The sequence below is a fragment of the Lampris incognitus genome, chromosome 1 (assembly GCF_029633865.1).
Source record: "Lampris incognitus isolate fLamInc1 chromosome 1, fLamInc1.hap2, whole genome shotgun sequence".
NCBI classification, from domain to species: Eukaryota; Metazoa; Chordata; class Actinopteri; order Lampriformes; family Lampridae; genus Lampris; species Lampris incognitus.
In genome coordinates this window covers 93,747,289-93,770,692 of record NC_079211.1, presented here as the reverse complement: position 1 = coordinate 93,770,692, position 23,404 = coordinate 93,747,289, and the positions used below count along the sequence as shown (strand labels likewise).

At 44.9% G+C, this 23,404-nt stretch overlaps 1 protein-coding gene across 1 annotated transcript in view; it reads right to left on the bottom strand.

Annotated features, from left to right (window-relative positions):
* Nucleotides 1-23,404, bottom strand: part of ccser1 (coiled-coil serine-rich protein 1) — a 276,242-nt gene that overhangs the window by 124,720 nt on the left and 128,118 nt on the right. The window contains exon 8 of the mRNA XM_056290829.1: nt 19,460-19,537. Within this exon, the coding sequence (XP_056146804.1) occupies nt 19,460-19,537 (78 nt within the window). The remainder of the gene's footprint in view (nt 1-19,459; nt 19,538-23,404) is intronic.

Sequence of the window (23,404 nt, the reverse complement as noted above, 5' to 3'; positions counted from 1 at the left end):
CGCACGCCGTTCCTGCGGTTGTAGTAGAAAGCCTGCCTCGATTTGGCTGCGGCGTCAGCGGTTTTGATCAGTTCCTCTTTAGGCCAGGCCGGTTTCAGGTTATGCTGCAATGTGGGTAAGGTGGTTCTGAGTCTCCTACCCATGAGCAATTCCGCTGGACTGGCTCCAGTGGAAGAAGAGGGTGTAGCTCTGTATGTCAACAGGGCGAGGAGAGGGTCTTCCTGCCTTAATATGCTTTTGGCTATCTGAACAGCCCTCTCTGCCTGTCCATTACTCTGGGGGTAGTGTGGGCTTGAAGTCACATGGATGAAATCATAATCCTCACTGAACCTCCTCATCTCTTCTGAAACTAGCTGTGGCCCATTATCACTAACTACAATTTCAGGGATACCAAAACGTGCAAATGTGGCCTTCAGCCTAGCTACAACCTGACTGCTAGTAGTTGTTGGTAGATTTAGGATCTCGTAAAACCTGGAATAATAGTCAGACACTATCAAGTAGTTTTGCTTTTTGTACTCACACAGGTCTATGCCAACTTTCTGCCATGGTCTGGATGGGAGCTCACTTGACATTAAAGGCTCTTTTCTCTGTGTGTTCTTGTGTTCTCTGCAGAATTGACATTGCTGTATCTTTGTTGTAATGTGCTCTGTCATTTTGGGCCACCACACTGACTGGCTAGCTCTCTCTCTGCACTTAACTATCCCCTGGTGCCCATCGTGTATTCTGTCTAAGATCACCTCCCTCGTCTCTGTGGGAATGACGATACGACTGCCTCTGATGACTAAACCATCTACCGCAGATAACTCCCCTCTCACCTGATAAAAGTCTCTGACTGTCTCCGGCACTTTATCGACATACTCAGGCCAGCCGTGTCTGATGAAGCCCAACACTGTCTGGAGCTGCAGATCCCCATCCGTGCTCTGTTTTATCTCCTGCATCCTTTGAGGTGTGGCAGGCACCTGGCACACGATGGCATCAATGTGCGCTGCAACATCATCATGAGAAGCACCATCTCCGTAGCACTGCTCTGGGCCTCTGGAGAGTGCATCAGCCACAGCTAAAGTTTTGCCTGGTGCGTATTCAGCCACTGCATTGAAACGCATCAGCCTCATTAACAGTCTCTGGCACCTAATGGGCACATTATCCAAGTCTTTGCTGTTCATGAGGGGCACTAGTGGTTTATGATCGGTGACAAGTCTGAAATTGTCAAGCCCAAACAAGTACTTCTCGAACCTTTCACATGCCCAGACGCTGGCTAAGCACTCTTTCTCGATCTGTGCGTACCTTGTCTCTGCGTCACTCAGCCGTCGGGAGCAGTAGGCCACGGGCTTCCAGTGTTCCCCGTGCTGCTGGAGCAGAACGCCCCCCAGCCCGTAGCTGCTGGCATCTGCTGACACCACCGTAGCCTTAGTGACGTCATAAAAGGTGAGTACCGGGGCAGTGGCGAGTGCTGCTTTAAGGTCTTGGAATGCTGTGTTCTGTGCAGGTCCCCACAGCCACTCTGTCGTTGCTTTAAGCAGTCCATAAAGCGGCTGACCTACAGTGGACAGCTCTGGGACGTATTTTGCCAAATAGTTCACCATCCCGAGGAACCTCTTGAGTTCCGTCACGTTCTGGGGCTGAGGAAAGTTCTCTATTCCGGCCACTTTGTCCGGGTCAGGTCTGATGCCTGCCTCGTTGATGATATGACCAAGGAAACGGACTTGTTTCTGTTTGAACTTGCATTTCGCTTGGTTCAGTTTGAGACCTGCTGTTTCAATGACCCCCAGCGCCTCTGCTAGGCGCCGGTCATGGATTTCCTCAGTCTCTCCATGTATAAGGATGTCATCCATGTACACCTCTGTGCCCTCTAGCCCGGTCAGAGTTTCCGCCATCTTTCTCTGGAAAATCTCTGGAGCACTCGTTATACCAAATGGAAGGCGGCAGAAAGCATACCTCCCAAATGGGGTGATGAAAGTGGTGAGCCCCCTGCTGTCTTCATGCAAGGGGATCTGGTAAAACCCACTTGCTGCATCCAACGTTGTGAAGAACTTTGACCCTGCGAGCCTTGGCATTATTTCCTCCATAGTGGGCAGCACGTATTTCTCACGTTTCACCGCTCGATTCAGCCTCCTGAGGTCAGCGCAGCAGCGAACCTCTTTCTTGTTCAGTTTCAGCACCGGCACCATAGCGGCGCACCATTCTGTGGGCTGAGTCACTTTTTCAATAATGCCCTCATTTTCCATGCGCTGCAGTTCTTTCTTAACCAGTGGTACAAGTGGCAGCGGTATCCGTCTGGCTGTATGCACCGCGTATGGCTGGGCACCCTCCACCAGAGCTATTTTCACTGGGTCTGTTTTCAGCAGTCCACTTGAACCGAAAACTCCACTGACCTCATTCATCCGCTTCACTAGACCCATCTCCACTGCCTCTGGACGACTCAGCAGACAGCTGCCTCTCCCCTTGATCACATACACTGGAAAGGAGTATTGTTTCTCCTTGTAGTTGGTTGTGGCTTGAAACTGTCCTATGCAGCTGATGTTTCCACCTGGGCTTATGAAGCATGTGTCAGGAGGTCCCAGTTTTATGTTTGGCTTCAGCTTTTTAAATGTCCCTTGGTTGATAACAGTAGCGTCAGCCCCCGTGTCAATTTTAAAGGTTATTGGTACATCACTTATTGTTAAACTAACAGTCCAATCTTCCTGACTGCTCTCTTTGCCAACTTCTCCCAGAAAGTACAGCTGTTTAACCTCTTCAGTGACTTCTCTCACCGCTTTAGAGTGACATACACGCTCCCAATGTCCCTTTTTATGACACTTGTTGCACTTACTGTTCGTTGCAGGACACTTCCGCTCATCGGTGTGCTGCGTCTTGCCGCACCTCCCGCATTCATCTACTTTGTTGGTTGCAGGTCTGCTGCCACCATGACGCTGTCCGCCCTTTTTGTTTTGGCGTCCGTCCCGCCGTCGGACAACATTGACGTTAGCCAGCTGGGCCTCTGGTTGGTTAGCTTGGAGGCTGAGCTGCTTTGTTATTGCCTCCGCCTGGCGCACTTGTTCAATGACTTTCACCAGAGTAAGGTCCGCTGTGAGCTGGAACTGACGGGAGAACACCTTATCTTTTGTGCCCACTACCAGACGATCTCTGATATGTTCATCCCTCTTGTCCCCAAACTCACAGTGTTCAGACAGCTCATACAATGTCCGGATGTACATCTCCGCTGTCTCTCCTGGCTGCTGGCTACGTTGATAGAAGCACGCCCTCTCATGTATGATGTTACGGCGGGGAATAAAGTAGTCATCGAACTTTTTCAGTACGATATCATAGTCCACTTTATCACCCTCCGCCGCGAAGTCAAACGAGCTGAATATCTTTTCAGCCTCGCTGCCCATTGCATAAATCAGCGAACTCACTTGAATCTCCCCGTCGTCTTTATCCAGCTTTGTCGCGAGCCTGAAGCGCGAAAACCGTTGTTTCCACTCCGGCCATTCAACGGGGCAGTCAAACTTGAATTCACTCGGCGGATTAAACTTCGGCATGACCGCTCGTGTTCCAATACACAGACTATTCTGACACCATGTAATGTCCGTAGACGCCTTGTCTTACTGACATAAGAATAATTCAAGAACGAGCCGACTTCGTAGGTTCTTAACTGTGTAGCTTTTACTAGCGTTCATCCGACATACAACCTTCATAACATGCCCGTCTCACTTCCTGTATACGTCACACGCACTGCACGTACACCCGTGAGTAGGTCAAGTTAAACACGTGACCTTTCATTCATTACAATATCTCTGGGGCCCACTGCTGCTCCGAGATCCCCTGACCAGTTAGCCTGGGGCCGCAAGACCCCAGTTACCACGTGTGGCCACGGGGAGGCCTGGCAGGAGTCTTGGTGAGGGAGAGGCTATGTACTGGCAAGGGAAGGCTTACACGCTAGCATGCTTCCCTATTCGCCACAGAGGCTAGCCAGCGGCAGCAAGCTAAGGGCAGGAAGGACACAAGCGGGTTGGTGAACACATGCACCTTCCCTCCAACTACACACTGCTGCACTAGACGCATCACAACACCCTGTGTGTATGTACACACACACACACACACACACACACACACACACACACACACACACACACACACACAAACACACACCAGGGAATTGTAGAAACACTGGAAGCCACTATTAAAATTGCTCAACATTCAGTTCTATTGGACTTCAGCGTTACAGCGATGAAGTACCAGTTTAAGAACCAAGGGGCAGACATTTTCATTTCATTGCTATAAGACATTTTGGGCCACCAGATGGATTATGGGTACAATTAAATGGCAAGAGTAGGAGCCACTGTGACAAGATTTTTGTGATTTTTGTGTGAGAAAAGCATTTTTTTTACAGTTTTGTGGCTAAAGCTCAAAGCATGAGCTCACGGAAAATTAAACTAATTACAAAGTGTGGCAGGGTGCATTATCCTGCTTTCAGAGGCCACTGCCATCGGGGTTTCCATGCATGAAGGGGTGTGCCAAGAAGATGTGTACCTGGTCTGCAATGATGTTTAGGTAGGTAGCATGTGTCAAATTGACATCCACAGGAATGGCCAGACCCAGGGTTTCCCAGCAGAACATTGCCCAGAGCATCACACTCCCTCCATCGGCTTGTTGACTTCCCATAGTGCATCCTGGTGCCATCATTTCCCCAGATAAACGGTATATAGCTATTCATGTGATCGAAAAGAAAACGGGACTCATCAGACAAGGCGACCTTCTTCTGCTGCTCCAAGGTCCAGTCCTGACGCTCACGTGCCCATTGCAGGCAATTTCGACAGGGGTCACCATGGGCAGTCTGAATGGTCTGCTGCTACGCAGTCCCATACGCAGTAGGGTGCGAAGCACTGTGTATTGGGACACATTCCTCCTGTATCCATCATTAAAATTTTCTGTGACTTGTGCCACAGTAGACTTTCTGTCGGTTCGGACCAGATGGGATAGCTTTCTTTGCCCTCGTGCATCCATGAGCCTTGGGCACCAAACACCCTGCCATTTGTGGTTTGTCCCTCCTCAGACAACCGTTGGTAGGTACTCACCACTGCTGACCAGGAGCACCCCATAAGCCTTGCCGGTTCAGAGATGCTCGGACCCAGTTGTCTGGACATAACAATTTGGCCCTTGTCAAAGTCACTCAGGTCTTTACCCCTGCTCATTTCTCCTGCATCCAACGCGCTGACTATGAGAACTGATTGTTCGCTTACCATCAAATCTGCCCAGACCTTGACATGTGCCCTTGTTTGGAGATGATCAATGTTACTCGGTTCACCTGTGAGTGGTCATAATGTTTTTGGCTCATCAGTATATATAACTGTCTTTCTATGTGTCTGTTTGCCTGAAGAATAAAGATATTCATCATTTTAAGTTCAAGCTCCACTACCAAACTCTTTACTTATTCATCTCAACAGAAGAGGAGGATATGTTTTATCTTTTGTCCTCAAAGGATGAGACACAATGAAAGAAAAATGATCATAAAGGAAAATAGACTAGGACTAAAAATCTGAAGATAAAAGAATCTAAAGTACCAAAGCTTTTGGAAGTAAAAAAAGAACTTGCAGACTTGCTTATTGTATACTCGGGGCAATATCAACACAATTGTCATGGAGGGAGCAGTAATTGAGGATCCAAATGCAGACACAGTAACACTTAAAACAAAAGGTTTACTGGTAGGAAACTTGAGGGTATCAGGAACACACATGAAGGTTACAGTAATGCTGACTTATTACACATGATGCCTTAATACTCCGATGCCACACAAAGAAATTAATATCATAACTTTCTAACCAGACCTGAAACATTTCCATTGCTGGAAGAAATATCACTTACATTACATTTTCAAACACAAAAATAAGTATGTGTGTACTCATATTGATTTAAGTTTTGTTAGAAGTTTGCTGTTCAATTTCACACAAGGCTTCGCTCTCTAACAGGGCTCTACTGCTTAACCACTTTGCTACATGGTTCAGCACACTGAAAATATACACTACCGTTCAAAAGTTTGGGATCACCCAAACAATTTCGTGTTTTCCATGAAAAGTCACACTTATTCACCACCATATGTTGTGAAATGAATAGAAAATAGAGTCAAGACATTGACAAGGTTAGAAATAATGATTTGTATTTGAAATAAGATTTTTTTATATCAAACTTTGCTTTCGTCAAAGAATCCTCCATTTGCAGCAATTACAGCATTGCAGATCTTTGGCATTCTAGCTGTTAATTTGTTGAGGTAATCTGGAGAAATTGCACCCCACGCTTCCAGAAGCAGCTCCCACAAGTTGGATTGGTTGGATGGGCACTTCTTTGAGCAGATTGAGTTTCTGGAGCATCACATTTGTGGGGTCAATTAAACGCTCAAAATGGCCAGAAAAAGAGAACTTTCATCTGAAACTCGACAGTCTATTCTTGTTCTTAGAAATGAAGGCTATTCCATGCGAGAAATTGCTAAGAAATTGAAGATTTCCTACCCCGGTGTGTACTACTCCCTTCAGAGGACAGCACAAACAGGCTCTAACCAGAGTAGAAAAAGAAGTGGGAGGCCGCGTTGCACAACTGAGCAAGAAGATAAGTACATTAGAGTCTCTAGTTTGAGAAACAGACGCCTCACAGGTCCCCAACTGGCATCTTCATTAAATAGTACCTGTTAGAGCCTGTTTGTGCTGTCCTCTGAAGGGAGTAGTACACACCGGTGTAGGAAATCTTCAATTTCTTAGCAATTTCTCGCATGGAATAGACTTCATTTCTAAGAACAAGAATAGACTGTCGAGTTTCAGATGAAAGTTCTCTTTTTCTGGCCATTTTGAGCGTTTAATTGACCCCACAAATGTGATGCTCCAGAAACTCAATCTGCTCAAAGAAGTGCCCATCCAACCAATCCAACTTGTGGGAGCTGCTTCTGGAAGCGTGGGGTGCAATTTCTCCAGATTACCTCAACAAATTAACAGCTAGAATGCCAAAGGTCTGCAATGCTGTAATTGCTGCAAATGGAGGATTCTTTGACGAAAGCAAAGTTTGATGTAAAAAAAATCTTATTTCAAATACAAATCATTATTTCTAACCTTGTCAATGTCTTGACTCTATTTTCTATTCATTTCACAACATATGGTGGTGAATAAGTGTGACTTTTCATGGAAAACACGAAATTGTTTGGGTGATCCCAAACTTTTGAACGGTAGTGTACATGTACACACTCTTCCTTTTAGGCTACTTCTTCTCTTTGGGATTCAGGAAAGCACTCATGACCCACTTTCAGTGCCTGAAAGAGTAGTTTTTTTCCTGTTAAAAAAACAGTTTTCATTCACATAAACAGCTTATCCTAACAGTGATATATCAGCTGCAGAATGGCTTTGCAATATCTGCAGCTTCACCTCTTCTAGCCTGTGAATGATTGTCATGGTGGACCTGAACCTGGTGCGTCACATTTGCAGGGCACTGAGCATGCCGCTGCCGGCTAGAACTACAGAACAGCCAGCCTGCATTGCAGGCAAGGGCAAGAGGAGCAGTGATTCTGAGGACTCATTGAACCTCTCAGAGTCCATCCCCAGCCTCAACATCTCAGACAAGGATGACAACGGTGAGTGTCTGGACCTGGATGAAGACGGTGAGCCACTATGCTCTGCTTTTGCAATTAAGAGTGGCCCAGTGGACAGCCTGCACACCACATAGGCCCTCTCTCAGGTCTGACCTCCTGGTGGTGGTGAGGGTGGAAGCAGGCTCACTAAGTGTCTCTCTGCCCCAGCCTGGTCCTCCAACCTCCTGCAACCATATGCTGTCTGGACCATACAGGCCTCAATCAGCAGAGAAGACTTCCTTCATTGCATCACACATTGATGTGTTTTGGGAGCTGATGAGAGTAGCAAGGCCTGCACTCCTCTGGGCAAAGGCCCCCTTCTCTGATGACATCAACTTTAGAGTGGGCAGGATTACCAAGGAGATCCACTGAGCCCCTGGATGACAGTTAAGCCACTCAATTCGTCACCACTGTGGCTACCTTATCAGGGAGGGGTAGATCTGCTCCTTCACTGTACTGGGACAAGAAGATGATAGAATATTTAAATCAATATTATTTTTCACTGTGCAGGCAGAAATGGCCGGCAACACGACTCTCCTGGGATTGTCCCTGTCTGCTATGACTACAGGCAGGACCACCGGTACGGCGGAGAAGATACAGTTGCTATCCTGGATGGCTGGACAGCATAATTACCTCACAAGAGCTGTTGCTACAGTGATTGATTGTGACACAGCTTTGGCCACTGTCTGTATGCAACAGGTTTGGCTAAACATTACTGCTTTGAAGTGCCAGGATAGAGAGGTTCTGCTCAGTCGCACTCTTTCTGCACAGGGCTTTTTTGGTTCTGCAGCGGCCTGTGCTATGGAGTGCTTTCAGCAATTAGAGGAAGAGAGAGCTTGCCTTAAGTGCCATCTGCTGCTGGCAAAGAGATCAGTTCTCTGACCAGTACCAACTCCGCCTCAAGATCTGTCCACTCAGCTGTCAGCAGTGGCCAAAGAGCACACCCAGAATACTTGCCATGCACTGTGCTGCCACCTCCTCTTCTAAGCTGCCGCCAGAGCAGAAGCCCCATCTCCAGTGGTGGCCCCTTATCTGGGCTGGACGTCCCGTAGACCTAACTTGTCCCTGGCTTTCCCATGATTCGTTCTCTGGACGGTGGAGTTTTTGGACTATGTTGTTGGCTTTTTTTTTTCGCTGTTTTTGTATGTTTTTGGTGGTGTTATTTTTGGAGGTTTTTGGCTATCTGTTTTTTGTTTTGTTTTTTGTGTTGCACTGCTGTGGGCTGGGGGAAACAGAATTTCGTTTTTTTTGTGTACATAGTACGTAATATGAAATAACAAATAAATTGTTCCTTCCTGATTTGATGCTTAGTGTAAGTTTTTGGGTGATTGTCTAGTTTTTTTGTCCCACTTCCTGTCTCCATAGTTGAGGGAACCTGGTCATGTGGTAGAGGCTGTGAAGATTCACTGCCCCCCCCCCCCCGCCACTAGCATTGGCTAAAGGGTCAGGCAGTAGGACCTTGGTGGTTCGGAGCGGTGGGTGTCTTTGATAACATCACCTGAACACCAACTATGTAGTCTGCCACCACCATTTTTATCCTTAAAAGGATGGTGGCTTTTGGCGATTACTAGCTGTTTGAGTAGCATCTATTCCAAGCCACCATCTTGTGTAACCCTCTCTTGACACATTTTCTTCAGGAATGGTCTATCTATGTTTGGGGCTTGGCTTAAGGGTGATACCAGTAGGGCTTTCAGTTGGTAGGTGAGGGAAGGAATGCTGGCAGCTAGTCCCCAGAATTTGGTGCAATAATATCTAGAGCTGGTGCAGCCCCCCAGTTCATCATTATACGTTTTAAGTATGAGTGCACCCTGCTCTTTTGTGACAGGCACACAGTTAATCTGATGTGTCTTGGTCACAGCAAGGGGTATATTTGATGGGCTTTGCCGCCTTAAGCATTACAGCGCTGTCAGAGGGTAGAGCCTATGTTAAATAGAGCAAAGGTTACATATTGTATCTTTCATTTTGTGATTGAAGGCGCAGCCCTCTAACCTCTGACCCTACCGTTCCCATCAGTTGCTGAAGACTAGGTGGAAACCGAGTGTCGTCCTTAGTCCCATTATATGGACTGGACTGCAATGGGAAGGACTAGGCTTGCTCCAATTGGCCAAGTACATACAGGTAAATTTTTAGTGCTCTGTAAGTGGTTAAGCAACAGAGCCCTGTTCAGAATTAGGGCTACAATACATAACCTTTGTTATGGTTGTGAAAGCTTATTATTACAGATGATAATGTTATTCACTGAACGAATTGATTTTTCCTTAACAATTGCGATCTCAGGACCAGTGACCAGAAAGAATAAAGCTCAATCAGAAAATGCATAGGTTAAAAAAAAAATCAATACTGTGTGTGTGTGTGTGTGTGTGTGTGTGTGTGTGTGTGTGTGTGTGTCTGCATAACAGTGGAGGTCAACCAAGGATAAAATGAGGGAGACGATAGGAACTACTCAATAATGCACATACATAAGTGTATAAACACACCGACACAAACCTGAGTATCTAACAGTATGTGAGTTTGGCTACCCATGTTGTTAGTCCAAAGCTTAAACAACAGACAAAGACAGTGTTTGGGGGAAAGGTTATCTGGGATGACAGAGTCAGAGAAAAAGAGAGAGACAGAGTGATAGATAGATGAGATTGGCAGTCTGCCGTGGCTTGGCTTTATCCAACGTGTTAAACTGAGCAGTTTGCATATGTGTGTTGTTACGCCAGACTGGTTTTTACCTGGGTGTTCTTGTTTACAACTTTGGTTTTGTGCGCATTTAGTTCAGTGTATGACCATATCTTGTGAGAGTGGGTATGTATTTCTGTGTTTGTCGCATGAGGTTATGCTTTTAATATTCGCTGATTAGGCCAATGTATTGAGAGATTATGAAATCTCAGTCATCGTAATTCTAAATGATGGATCTCCCATTAAAAAGCATCAGACATAAGAATAAATGTTTTGTCAACTGAATGCAGTGTCTCTGGCTGCTAAGCTACAGGTGGTGGTAAAAAAAGGGGTCGCTTATATCAATTAGTGTGGGCTGTTGTTTTTTCCTTCCCTAATGTAATCACAATGTGAATATGCCTGTGGCGACAAGTATAGCATCAGATTTTCAATTCAGTCTTTTAAAATACAATAGCATGGTTAAACTGGGACAAAATCTGGTGGAAAATGTGCCGTATGCATAGGGCATAAACTAAACTAGGGCATGCTGTGACACTGCAGCCTCTCAGGTGGCTACCGTAGATTATTTTTACACCCGCAGAGTCGTTTTCTGGAACGCCAGGACATGTTCTCTTCTTCTTGCTCCTCCCTCAATCTCTCCCTTCTTCTTCTTCTCCTCCATATCCCTTTTTCCATACTCTCCTTCCTGCCCTCAGCATTTCCAAACGTTCCCTATTTGTGCTCGCTCTCACCTCAATCTTTTTCTCCCTTTTTCAACACTCTTTCCTTCCCATTATTGCACGTAACGTCACCAAATTTGACGCATAAGCTTCTATGCCATGCTCCTCAACCTAGCATTCTTTACGTTATCTCGCTAAGCTTGCTCGTTTTCCCCCTTGTCATTTCCCTCCTTCTGCCTCCTCTTGGTGTGTTTACCCAGAACAATTTCCAGTGCTCAGCATCACAACTATTTCCCTATATTCAGCGGTTCTTTGCACATTTTGATGTCCACCCTCCATATTTTCTGTTGCTTTTTATCACTTCTGTCTCTGTCAACAGGTGACAATCTTTGCATCCCACTTTTTTGCTCTTTCCTATAAAACCCTCCCTCTGCTCCCCCTCCATTTATAGTCTCTGGTGTTTCTTATTTCTCTGACATATTTTCTTTTTTTTGACTCACCTCTCTTTCCTCAATTCCTGCCTCTCCTGTTGCTCTCTCTCATTCTCTCTCTCCTCACACATAACAAATATTCTCCTGACATCCTTGCCTCTCTCTCACTGAACATCGCCTGTCTCATTTACTGAAAGAGAAGGGACTGTGAGGGTAGCATAGGTAACGGAAAATGTAGGTCTAAAAATAATACTTCATGACTAATAGCATATTACACTTTTAATAAGTTATTTTGGTGTGTTCTTACAAATTCTGCATTCATGGAAGTATCAAGCAGTGCCTTGTGCTCCACATTTTAATAGTGGCACCGAGTTAATATGAGCGAAACCACAACACGAAACACACAATGTTTTTCCATGTTTTTATAATGTAAAGTTGCTGGTACATTTCATGTCGCAGCCTGAGGTTTTATTACCAGCTAGATAAATGAATTGCGAACACATGAAATAAATTAAGCCAATCCCCAAATGAGAAACTATCTAAACTTACCGCCGACTGTTCTCAATAAAAAAAAAAATGCTGCTTTGTGTGAAACATGTGTAGAATCATATTTGAGTTGTACTTACGAAAGCAACTTTGTGATCTGTAATGTTTTTGTATTGAGATGGTTTGTGAAAACATCAAGCCTTGTGTTCTAGTCGTTCAACTGTTCATTTGATAAGTCATTCAGCTGGTCCATCTGGATGTGTGTGTGTGTGTGTATATATAGCGCTTTTTTTCCCTGAAACCATCAATGGTGGTGTTGTAAGTGCTTAACTAATGAGGAGCAGAATATCAAAACGGATACAGGAAAAAAGTTTTAATGCATTGCAGTACAGGCCTGTTTCATGCGTCTCACACTCGTCAGCTGCTAATCCTTCCCTCTGTGCTCAAGGCACTCATCAGCTGCCTGATGAGTGCATTGAGCACAAAAAAAGCTTGTTCTGCCATTTAACAACTTTGAGCTATAATATATATACACAAACAAAACACACACACACACACACACACACACACATACACACACACAAACCATGTCATGTTTTAGCCTTTACTTTGTTGCTTGATTTCATTACAAAACACCTGTGTAACACAAATTAATGAAAAACACTGTAGGAAGCCCTCACTCTGGTGGTTTGGTTCAGTTTTGTGTGGAACAACCTCAACTTTTAAGGGACGACCTCAATATGTGGTTGCCCCATGTGCAACCAGAATTTTTGTCTGAAAATCGACCTCCGCAATTTCTCAATAATCACAACCCCACTGCAAAAATGTTACAAAAGCCCAATTCGTGACTGGGATGATCAATGCTCCGCATGTGGAACACGAATGTGTACACATTTGAACAGCTCTGTGAACTGATTCACAACTAAACATATTTCAAATTCTATAAAACGCTAAGGATATCTCAACTATTTGTCTTGTGATTTACAGAATGTGGCTTCATTACATATTTAATTTTATGGTGGCATTTATACAACATTGAACCCAGCTACTGGGAATGCACAAACCAGTGCATTCTTAATGCTGGTCCCAAGCCCAGATAGATGGGGAGGGTTGCGTTAGGAAGGGCATCCTGCACAAAACCTTTGCCAAACCAAATATCCAGATCATAAATCAGATTTCCATACTGCACTGGTCAAGGCCTGGGTTACCAATGACCGCCACCGGTACTGTTGGCTAGCAGGGTGCCAGTGGAAATTATGCTACTGTTGGGTGAAGGAGAAAAAGAGGTATATCCAAAGGCAGCAGGAGAGGAGAAAGGGTAGGAATGTTACAGTGAGAGTCGGAACTTTTAATGTTGGTATTATGACTGGTAAAGGGAGAGAGCTGGTTGATACGATGGTGAAAAGAAAGGTATCGTGTGTGCAAGAGACCAGGTGGAAGGCGAGTAAGGCCAGGAGCATCGGAGGTGGGTTCAAACTCTTCTAACATGGTGTGAATAGGAGAAGAAATGGGGGTAGGAGTAATCCTGAAGGAAGAGTATGTCAAGTGTGTTGGTGGTTCAGAGAGTGTCGGACAGTGATGAATATGAAGCTGGAAATCAAAGGTGTGATGATGAATGTTGTCAGCACATATGCCCCGCAAGTTGGGTGTGTGATGGAAGAATTCTGGAGTGAATTGGATGAAGCGGTGGAGAGTGTACCCGAGAAGAAGAGAGTGGTGATTGGAGAGGACTTCAATGGACATGTTGATGAGGGGAACAGAGGTGATGAGGAAGTGATGGGTAGGTATGGTGTCAAGGAGAGGAATGTGGAAGGGCAGATGGTGGCGGATTTTGTGAAAAGGGTGGAAATGGCTATAGTGAATATGCATTTCAAGAAGTGGGAGGAACACAGGGTGACCTATAAGAGTGGAGGAAGGTGCAAAAAATGGACTATATCTTAAGCAGGAGGTGCAATCCTAAAAAGACTGGAGACTGCAAGGTGGTGACAGGGGAGAACTTAGCTAGTCAGCATCGGCTGGTGGTCTGTAGGATGACTTTGGAGATCAAGAAGAGGAAGAGAGTAAAGGCAGAGCCAAAGATGAAATGGTGAACGTTGAAGAAGGAAGACTGTTGTGTGGAGTTCAGGCAGGAGTTAAGACAGGCACTGGATGGTAGTGAAGAGTTGCCAGATGGCTGGGCAACCACTGCAGAAATAGTGAGGGAGACCGCTAGGAAGGTACTTCGTGTGTCATCTGGACAGAGGAAGGAAGATGAGGAGACTTGGTGGTGGAATGAGAAAATACAGGAAAGTATACGGAGGAAGAGGTTGGCAAAGAAGAAGTAGGATAGTCAGAGAGATGAAGAAATTAGACAGGAGTACAAGGAGATACAACATAAAGCAAAGAGAGAGGTGGAAAAGGAAAAGGTATATGGTGAGTTGTATGAGAGGTTAGATACTAAGGAAGGAGAAAAGGACTTGTACCGATTGGCTAGACAGAGGGACCGAGCTTGGAAGGATGTGCAGCAGGTTATGGTGATGAAGGATAGAGATGGAAATGTGCTGACAAGTGAGGAGAGTGTGTTGAGAAGGTAGAAGGAGTACTTTGAGGGGCTGATGAATGAAGAAAATGAGAGAGAGAGAGAAAGAGAGAGAGAGAGAGAAAGGGAGAGAGAGAGAGATTGTTGGGGATAGTGAATCAGGAAGTGCGATGGATTAGCAAGGATGAAGTGAGCGCAGCTATGAAGAGTGGAAAAGTGGTTGGTCCAGATGGCATACGTGTGGAGGCATGGAGATGTTTAGGAGAGATGACAGAGGAGTTTTAACTAGATTGTTTAACACAATCTTGGAAAGTGAGAGGATGCCTGACCGATTTTCAACATTAAGGGTGATGTGCAGAGCTGTAGTAGCTACAGAGGTATAAAGTTGATCAGCCACAGCATGAGGATTTGGGAAAGAGTAATAGAAGCTAGGTTAAGAGGACAGGTGATGATTAGCGAGCAACAGTATGGTTTCATGCCGAGAAAGAGCACCACAGATCCAGTGTTTGCTTTGAGAGTGTTGATGGAGAAGTATAGACAAGGTCAGAAGGAATTACATGGTGTCTTTGTGGATTTAGAAAAAGCATATGACAGGGTGCCGAGACAGGAGGTAGAAGAGAAACAACTGGATAGCTCAGTCGGTAAGAATGGTGGTTTTCCTGCTGGAGATCGGGGGTTCAAACCCAGTTAGGAGGAGTTGCAAGTAAGTGACAGCGGTGAGGTGTAAGGTAGGTATGAAGGATTGGGTTCAAGGTGGGGGTGGGATTACATCAAGAATCAGCTCTGACCTCTTTCTTGTTTGCAATGGTAATAGACAGGTTGACAGCTGAAATCAGGCAGGAGTTTCTGTGGACTATGATGGTAGCAGATGACATTGTGATCTGTAGGGAAAGGGGAGGACAGCCTGGAGAGGTGGAGGTATGCACTGGAGAGAAGAGGAAAAAAAGTCAGTAGGAGAAAGGCGGAATAAATAAGGGTGGACAGCAGAATGGTGAGGATGCAAGGAGTAGATGTGATGAAGGCGTATGAGTTTAAATACTTGGGGTCAACTGTGCAAAGTTATAGGGCGTGCAGAGGCGAGGTGAAGAAGAGAGTACAGGCAGGGTGGAGTGGGTGGAGAAGAGTGTCAGGAGTGATTTGTGACAGAAGGTAGTGAGACTAGGTATGTCGTATGGTTTGGAGATGGTGGCACTGATGAAAAGACAGGAGGCAGAGCTGGAGGTGGCAGAGATGAAGATGATAAGATTTTAATTGGGAGTGACAAAGAAGAACAGGATTAGGAATGAATATATTAGAGGGACAGCTCAGGTTGGATGGTTTGGAGACAAAGCAAGAGAGGCGAGATTGAGATGGTTTGGTCATGTGCAGAGGAGAGATGCTGGGTTTATTGGGAGACTGAATATGGAGCTGCCAGGGAAAAGTAAAAGAGGAATGCCAACGAGGAGGTTTATGGATGTGGTGAGGGAGGACATGCAGGTGGCTGGTGTGACAGAGGAAGATGCAGAGGACAGGAAGAAATGGAAACGGATGATCCGCTGTGGCGACCCCTAATGGGAGCAGCCACAAAAAGCAGAAGAAAATTCATACATCATTGATGGGCCAAGTTGCTCATCTGAGTTTCAAATGAACCAAGATTCCACTGTGCAATCAGATTTCCTTTCCTGGATCTGCTTCACCCTCCTTGCCCTTAGTTTACCCCTTTTTTCCTGTTTTACTCTCTCATTTTTTCCAACAGTCCATCTCTCCATGTGAGAAGGTGCAAAGGAGCTTTTCTCGTCACACCAAGACCTACCCCTGCCCACCCAGCTAACATTCACCCTTATCATCCTACTGCCACCAATGCTCCATGTAGGTCACTAAAGATGACAAACACACAAACTCCAAATCGTGTGCACAGGCTTCTTTGTACAGACATGCACATCATTACACACAGGAACACACACATGGTTACGGATAGACATGGAGAAGAACACGTACAGGCAAAACATGAATGCATATGCACATAAACACATGTGTAAACAAACTTGAATGCTAACACTCACTTCAAAAACAAAAACAACCCAAAAGCAAATACACACATGGAAGGCACGCACACACAGTTTCCAGTCCTTTCCCTACTTTCCTCCTCTCTCTCACCAGCATCACAAAAAAATCTGCCGCCACCTGTACAGGGATCTTTTTCCCAAAGAGAAGCTTGACAAAAGCCTCCCCTTGATGAACTAAATCTCAAACTCCACTACCCCCCCCAACACACACATGCAACTCTCATCTAAATCACATGTCCCTGATGGACTAGGCTGACAGAGGGGGACACGGAGACTGTCAAGACAAACAATACACTTTGCTCCTCTCTCTTTCTCTCTATTCCACCCTGTCACACCCATTTCCTCTTTCTCTCTCTCCTTTCCTACCTCTTCCTCTCCTTCCCTTTCTCTCTATTCTCTCCCGCTTCTCCCTCTCTATCAATCTCTCTGCCTTTTTGCTCGATCCTTTCAAGGTTTATTAGGAGCTCAATTGCAAAAACAATGTTTATTGTTCTCAGAAGGGCAGAAGTAGAGGAGACATGAGGATCAAAGGAAGATTAAGCTTTATTGTTTTTGATCATAGACAAATAGATATGTTTTATTGAAAAGATGGCTCTGCTCAGGCGGGGGCCAGGCACACTGAGAAAACACAGTCCATCTTACAAGTAGACTTGATGGTAACCTAAAGGCACAAAAAATCATGGCCAATGCATGTGATGAAAAATGCATGGACAGTTTTCACTGACATACTTGGAACATATACAGACTAGAAAATATTTTAGTTGATCCTGTCTTAAATTAGAACAGTAACTCAAGTTTGTATTTTGCAGAGTACACCATCTCTATGTACACTACTCCTCCTCTTGGCAAAAACTACACATAAGGCTTCACTTCTGTAATGCTGCCCTATTCCTACTGCTTCTTAAGATATGTCATCTTTTATTTTACTTCTAAATTGTCCATTCAATGCGTTTACATGCACAGTTAAGTCGAGCTAGAGGGATAGCTCGATTAGGCCAGGTAATTTGACTACTGTTGTTGTCCCAGTATACAACAACCGGGGCAGAATCGATTTATTGACGGAAGTATGTCCGACTCGGGTACAGTAAGTGGCGATATGCCCCCTTTCAGCTGGTTGCTATTGGACCTTCTTCCAGTTGACGTATGATATTCAACTCCTTTAGCTGGCACAGCATAAAGTTTGTCTCCTCGTCTGTCCAGAAATGCGTGGTTCTCGCTCTAGCACTCGCCATGTTGATGCTGTTGATACTACACTGTTCAACTTCCAAGTGAAAGACCGCCGCGGGAACTATGGCTCATGCGCAGAACGCCTAGGCCAGTTCGGGGCTGATTGAAAACAAGGCAAACAAGGCTTTCATGATTATTTGTCTCATGGCATCCTCCTCATCATATTCTTCATATATGTTATAATTTTGTTATCCTCTGTCAATGTTGTATTCTGTAAATTGTGTAAACACAACATCCATTGCACGTTGTCTGTCTTGGGAGAGAGAACCCTCCTCTGTTCCCCTCCCTGAGGTTTCTTCCTAATTTTTCTCTCTGTTAAAGGGTTTTTTAGGGAGTTGTTCCTTATCTGACGCGAGAGTCTAAAAACAGGATGTTGTATTGCCATAAAGCCCACTGAGGCAAATTTGCAATTTGTGAAAATGGGCAAAACAAATAAAATTGACTTGATTTCTAAAGCTTACAATGGCTGTTTTTGACTTAATATACCTAAAAATGAAAACAACTATGATTGCACTCAGTTCCCCAGTGGTATATGATCTACAAACAGAGCCTGTTATTACAGGATATTGGCTGAAAGTTGATTTATATTTCTGCCGACTTCACATATTGAAATGATGAATTAGTTTAAACGGTTTGGTTTTCTAATGTCACAATAAATGTTCTTTGGATACCATGGAAGGTCCCTGAATTGGTTCATAACTATGCCAGTCAACTACACATACCAGCAAGCTGTCAGAACTGAAATTCTCTGAGTTACTAAGACAATTTGTATTCATAAAATAATGGCTCTTTTTAAGCAGAAAAGGAAGGGTTGAGGTATAGGAGGCATAAAAAGAACTAATATTCATTCATAACTTACTAATACTACTACTTTTGGCTGCTCCCTCTAGGGGTCGCCACAGTGGATCACCCGTTTCCATTTCTTCCTGTCCACGGCATCTTCCTCTGTCACACCAGCCACCTGCATGTCCTCTCTCACCACATCCATAAACCTCCTCTTTGGCCTTCCTCTTTTCCTCTTCCCTGGCAGCTCCATATTCTGCATCTTTCTCCCAAGACACCCAGCATCTCTCCTCCACACATGTCAAAGCCATCCCCATCTCGCCTCTCTTGCTTTGTCGCCAAACAGTCCAACTTGAGCGGTCCCTCTAATATATTCATTCCTAATCGTGTCCTTCTTCGTCACTCCCAATGAAAACTAGCATCTTCAACTCTGCCACCTCCAGCTCCACCTCCTGTCTTTTCGTCAGTGCCACTGTCTCCAAACCATATAACATAGCTGGTCTCACAACCATCTTGTAAACCTTCCCTTTAACTCTTGCTGGTACCCTTCTGTCGCAAATCACTCCTATTCATATTTATTCGTAACCCAACTCATGTTACAGGTACAATCTGCAACTGATGGTTGTCTGCCCCATTTCTGCCAATTTTTCAGTCAGACATTGTTCGCTTCATTACTTGCGAGTGAGGAAACCACCAAACACTGCATCACTTTCGATTCCCTTTGAGACTTCCAGTTGTTTCCATTTCTCAGGTAAATACACAATGCTGAATGATGGCGAGATATGTCAAGTGTCATGTTTCAGCAGGGCACTTGTGTTGTCGCAGTCCTCTACATAGCTGTGGCTGCTCACACCATTATGGATTGTAGCTTTAAATTTGGCTTAACATTACAGTTACGCTTGCACTCTTGTGTTTTATCTAATTCAACACACATACACACACATTCTTCGGCTTCAGCGAGACCATTGGCATATTTGTATCTAATTATGTAGTTTTTAAGAAATGTATGTTTATAGACCCTTTCAGAGAGAATTGTGTGGTGTGTTTACGATGGTTACCTTAATTGGAAGTGACTTTTCACTGCAAGGGCTGATGGGTAGAGATTGGAGGCTGCTAGCGGGACTTGTTTCAGTGCTCTGTAAAAAAAAAAAGATAAAGAAAAACAACATAAAGGAAGGGCTACTTTGCTTGCTAGTTAACATTAACAACTATAATTGAAGCAATCATTTTTTTTTAACAAGCATACTTTCACAAAGGCAGTGGTTATGCAACCTCGGTATTAAATGTTGTGTCTTTATCCTGCCATTGTCTTATCATAAAAAGGATTTATCAATTTATATCACCCATGATACCCAAATCACTGCAGACCATCCAAATTAAAGTGTTACTTCTCCCCCAGGTCTGACTCTAACTTCACCACTGTATAATTATGAAAAAAAAAATGCTAAAAAGTGGGCAGGGGGGCTGAGGAGGGAGGCGGGGCGTGGATGTGTGAGGCAGGAGTATATTTGGGGATATCCGCGAGAAGGGCCCAGCGCGCATCCAGAGTCGCCGCCGCACACCGCCGTAGTCCCCTCCACCGACCCGCCTTCCGCCACAGCATTACAAACTGCCCCACGAAGACGCCCTGACCACAGCGACACTGATGCGCCGCAGACGGAAGAGGGGGGTGGGTCGCCTACCCTCGATTAGAGGGTATTAACATGTTTTTTTTTTTTAACTTACTTCATGACATAGATAAATCCCAACCGGTCAGCTCTTGCAAGGTTCAGGGCTGATTTAAAACAGTAGATGGCATGTTGAGCCATTTTCAACCCATGAAATGCCGATTTTAAAAAATTTGGTAAGAAATGTCCACATTAACCAGCATTAATTTGTTTCATCACTGTACAGTCCTATCATTTAGTTTACAGCTCAAAAAACACGTTTAAGTGTTTAGTACTTCTTTGTGGGGGAAAAAAGCAGGTCTTTTATGATGACGTGGGAATTTTATTTTGATGTAAGAAAATTAAGATTGTGGGAGCTGAAAGTGAATTTTGAGAGAATAAACGTTCCCAGCTCAACGTGTAGAGCCCTAATCGAAGATAAGCTAATTTTTCTTTGATCAAATAGATAAACAATAAACTCAATAAGCAAGGGACAACATTTATTCAAAACCATTTTCTTCATACAACTGCATGAGACTGTATAACTTGCAAGTGTAGAAAAATTATGCATCACACCTGAAAGACTGACTTTGGCTTACCTCCTAATGACCTGGTTATAGTTTTGCGGTTAAAACAAAGGTTCTAATATTACATGTGATATGTAATAATATTAGCTGATTTAACAGTCATGGATGTGGCATTTATCACAAACGCTGCCTTCGAAGGGGTCTCAGCATCAGCAGAGATCCCACCCACTCCAACCATGGACTGCCCCCCCCCCCCCCCCCGCACTCTGGGAGGCACTACAGGAGCCTCAGAGCCTGCACTACCAGGCTCAAAAACATGCTTCTTTCCCCAAGCTGTTGCCCACCTGAACCTGGCTACCCACTGAATGTCTAGGGACATCTTTAAATATTTTGTACTCGTGCTCTTTTTTAACGTTAGCTTGTGGTCTTCGTCTGTGTATATCTTATACTGTGTTTGCCTATGTCTGTCTTGCACCGTTTGGCGAAGCCGCAGCCCTTATTTCATTTTAACATGTGCCTGCACATTGTTTTTAATGACAATTGAATTGAATTGAATCCTACTGGGGACATTCATAAGGAAACTGCCTTGTGTTGACATGATTAACATCAAAAGCACTGATTTCTCAAATGCTATTCTGGAAAATGATTGTTGATGTTTTTCATTTTATTTTCTCTGTATGGAAGCCTGGAAAGGAGAGGGGGGGAAATGCAGCCCATTTCTAAGTTTATCTCATTCGAAGGAGTTGCTAAGTTGTTGGAACTCGATGTACATTGAAACCGGCAGCATGGTGGTTTTCTTGTACTGCCTTTCAGGGCTTCCACCGGCAAGTATGTTCCAAGGACTTAGTACTGGCATGGAGGCTATCCATAGCCTGAAAAACATGCACGAGTCAGCCCAAATCCCTTTCACATACTGATGAAAACTCAAGGTTTGACCAAAAATGATTGAAATGGTCCTTTATATTTTTTGGCCTACTTACACCATCAATACAAACACAGATACATACCCACAAGTGTAAAATAACCTATGTCCAAGCTGCAGGGAAACATCAATAACCCATGAAGGTATGAAAAAGAAGCGTCTAATTCACTCATTTTAGTATCACTTACTCCTCAAACCTGTAAAGAAAATACTCCAGGCATGAAATGTATTCACATCTCCACTTGGTAAGAGCAAACACAATTAAAACAGCTATCAGGAAAAAGAAGAAAAGAAAGCCATGGCGCATAGAGGAGATCACATGATGGAGAGAATGGGCGAGCAGATACAAACGGCGCTGAAAGTTTGACAGAACTTTTAGAATCGCGCATTAACTTAAAGGTTCATAATTTAGGCCTGTGACAAGACTATGCCACTGGGAGGATTTGGATGGAGGCAAGGACATGGTTTACGGTGGTAACATAGGCGTTTATTTATTAGAGTCTCTTTCACCCCTCACGGGCTAGTGCGCTCAGTTGCTGGGGCCGCTCTGCCGCTTTCTTCCCTTAGCGCGTTTGACTCCTTTCCTTCTCCTTGTTTGCTGTTCCACTTATGTCGGTGATTGTCAGTCCGTCAGTCCAGGACCCAAGGACAGGTTGTTAGTCTGACACACTTGAGGCCGATCACTAATCAGCCTCCCTATCGCGTCTGCTCTCCCACGAGCCACGCTCCCTCTCTCCGCTTGCACCTGAGGTTAAACCACATCCCCCTACCACCCAACTTAGCACTGATTTCTCACATGCCATTCTGGAAAAGTATGTTCTGATGTTTTTAATTTTTATTTTCTCTGTATGGAGGCCTGGAAAGGAGAGGTGAAAAAAAATGCAGCCAATTTCTAAGTTTAACTTATTCGAACTAGTTACCAAGTTGGGCAGCACGGTGGCCCAGTGGTTAGCGCTGTCGCCTCACAGCAAGAAGGTCCTAGGTTCAAACCCCGGGGTTGTCCAACCTTGGGAGGGTCATCCCAGGTCCTTTCTGTGTGGAGTTTGCATGTTCTCCCCGTGTCTGTGATGGTTGTCTCCGGGTGCTCCGGTTTCCCCCACCATCAAAAAGACATACATGTTAGGGGTAATACTCCTGTCTGTGCCCCTGACCGAGGCATGGCAAGACGAACTGGAGTTGGTCCGCGGGCGCTGCATGGCAGCTGCCCACTGCTCCTGGCTACACAGCTAGGATGGGTTAAATGCAGAGGAAGAATTTCCCCACAGGGATCAATAAATTAATAAAATAAATAAAACAGGCCGTGGCAACATTTGGCCGACAGCCAACCCCCCCCCCCCCCGTCCCCAGAGCGAGAGAGGAAATCGGCCATGACCATCTGCGCCTTTGGACCACCTTGAACTTAAACGTCTGTAACACCAGAAACCAATAGGTGAGCCACGTGTTGGCATCCTTAATGCGGTGGAGCCACTGTGGCGGGTCATGGTCCAAACAAAGAGTGAATGAGCGCCCCAGGAGGTAGAAGCAAAGGGCATCGACCACACATCTGATGCCTAGGCACTTCTCTATTGGGGCAGCGTCCGAGAGACGTCACAGCATCGCTGTCGCTATGGACGCGTCACAGAAAGTCAAACATGCGGAGAACGTTAGACAGTACAGCATGGCTGTGTATACAGCACCAACTCACGTATATGCTGCCATATATCCGATAATATTAAATTACGCAAAAAACGAAGAAAATTATAACAAAATGTTTACTTCTAATGTAGTCTAGTGCAGCGTTTCTCAAACCTCTCCTGGAGGACCACTTGTCCTGCACGTTTTAGATCTCTCCCTGCTCCAAACACAGCTGATTTAGATGATCAGTTTTGTTATTAGGCAGCTTTGGGAGCTCATAACGAGTTGATCATT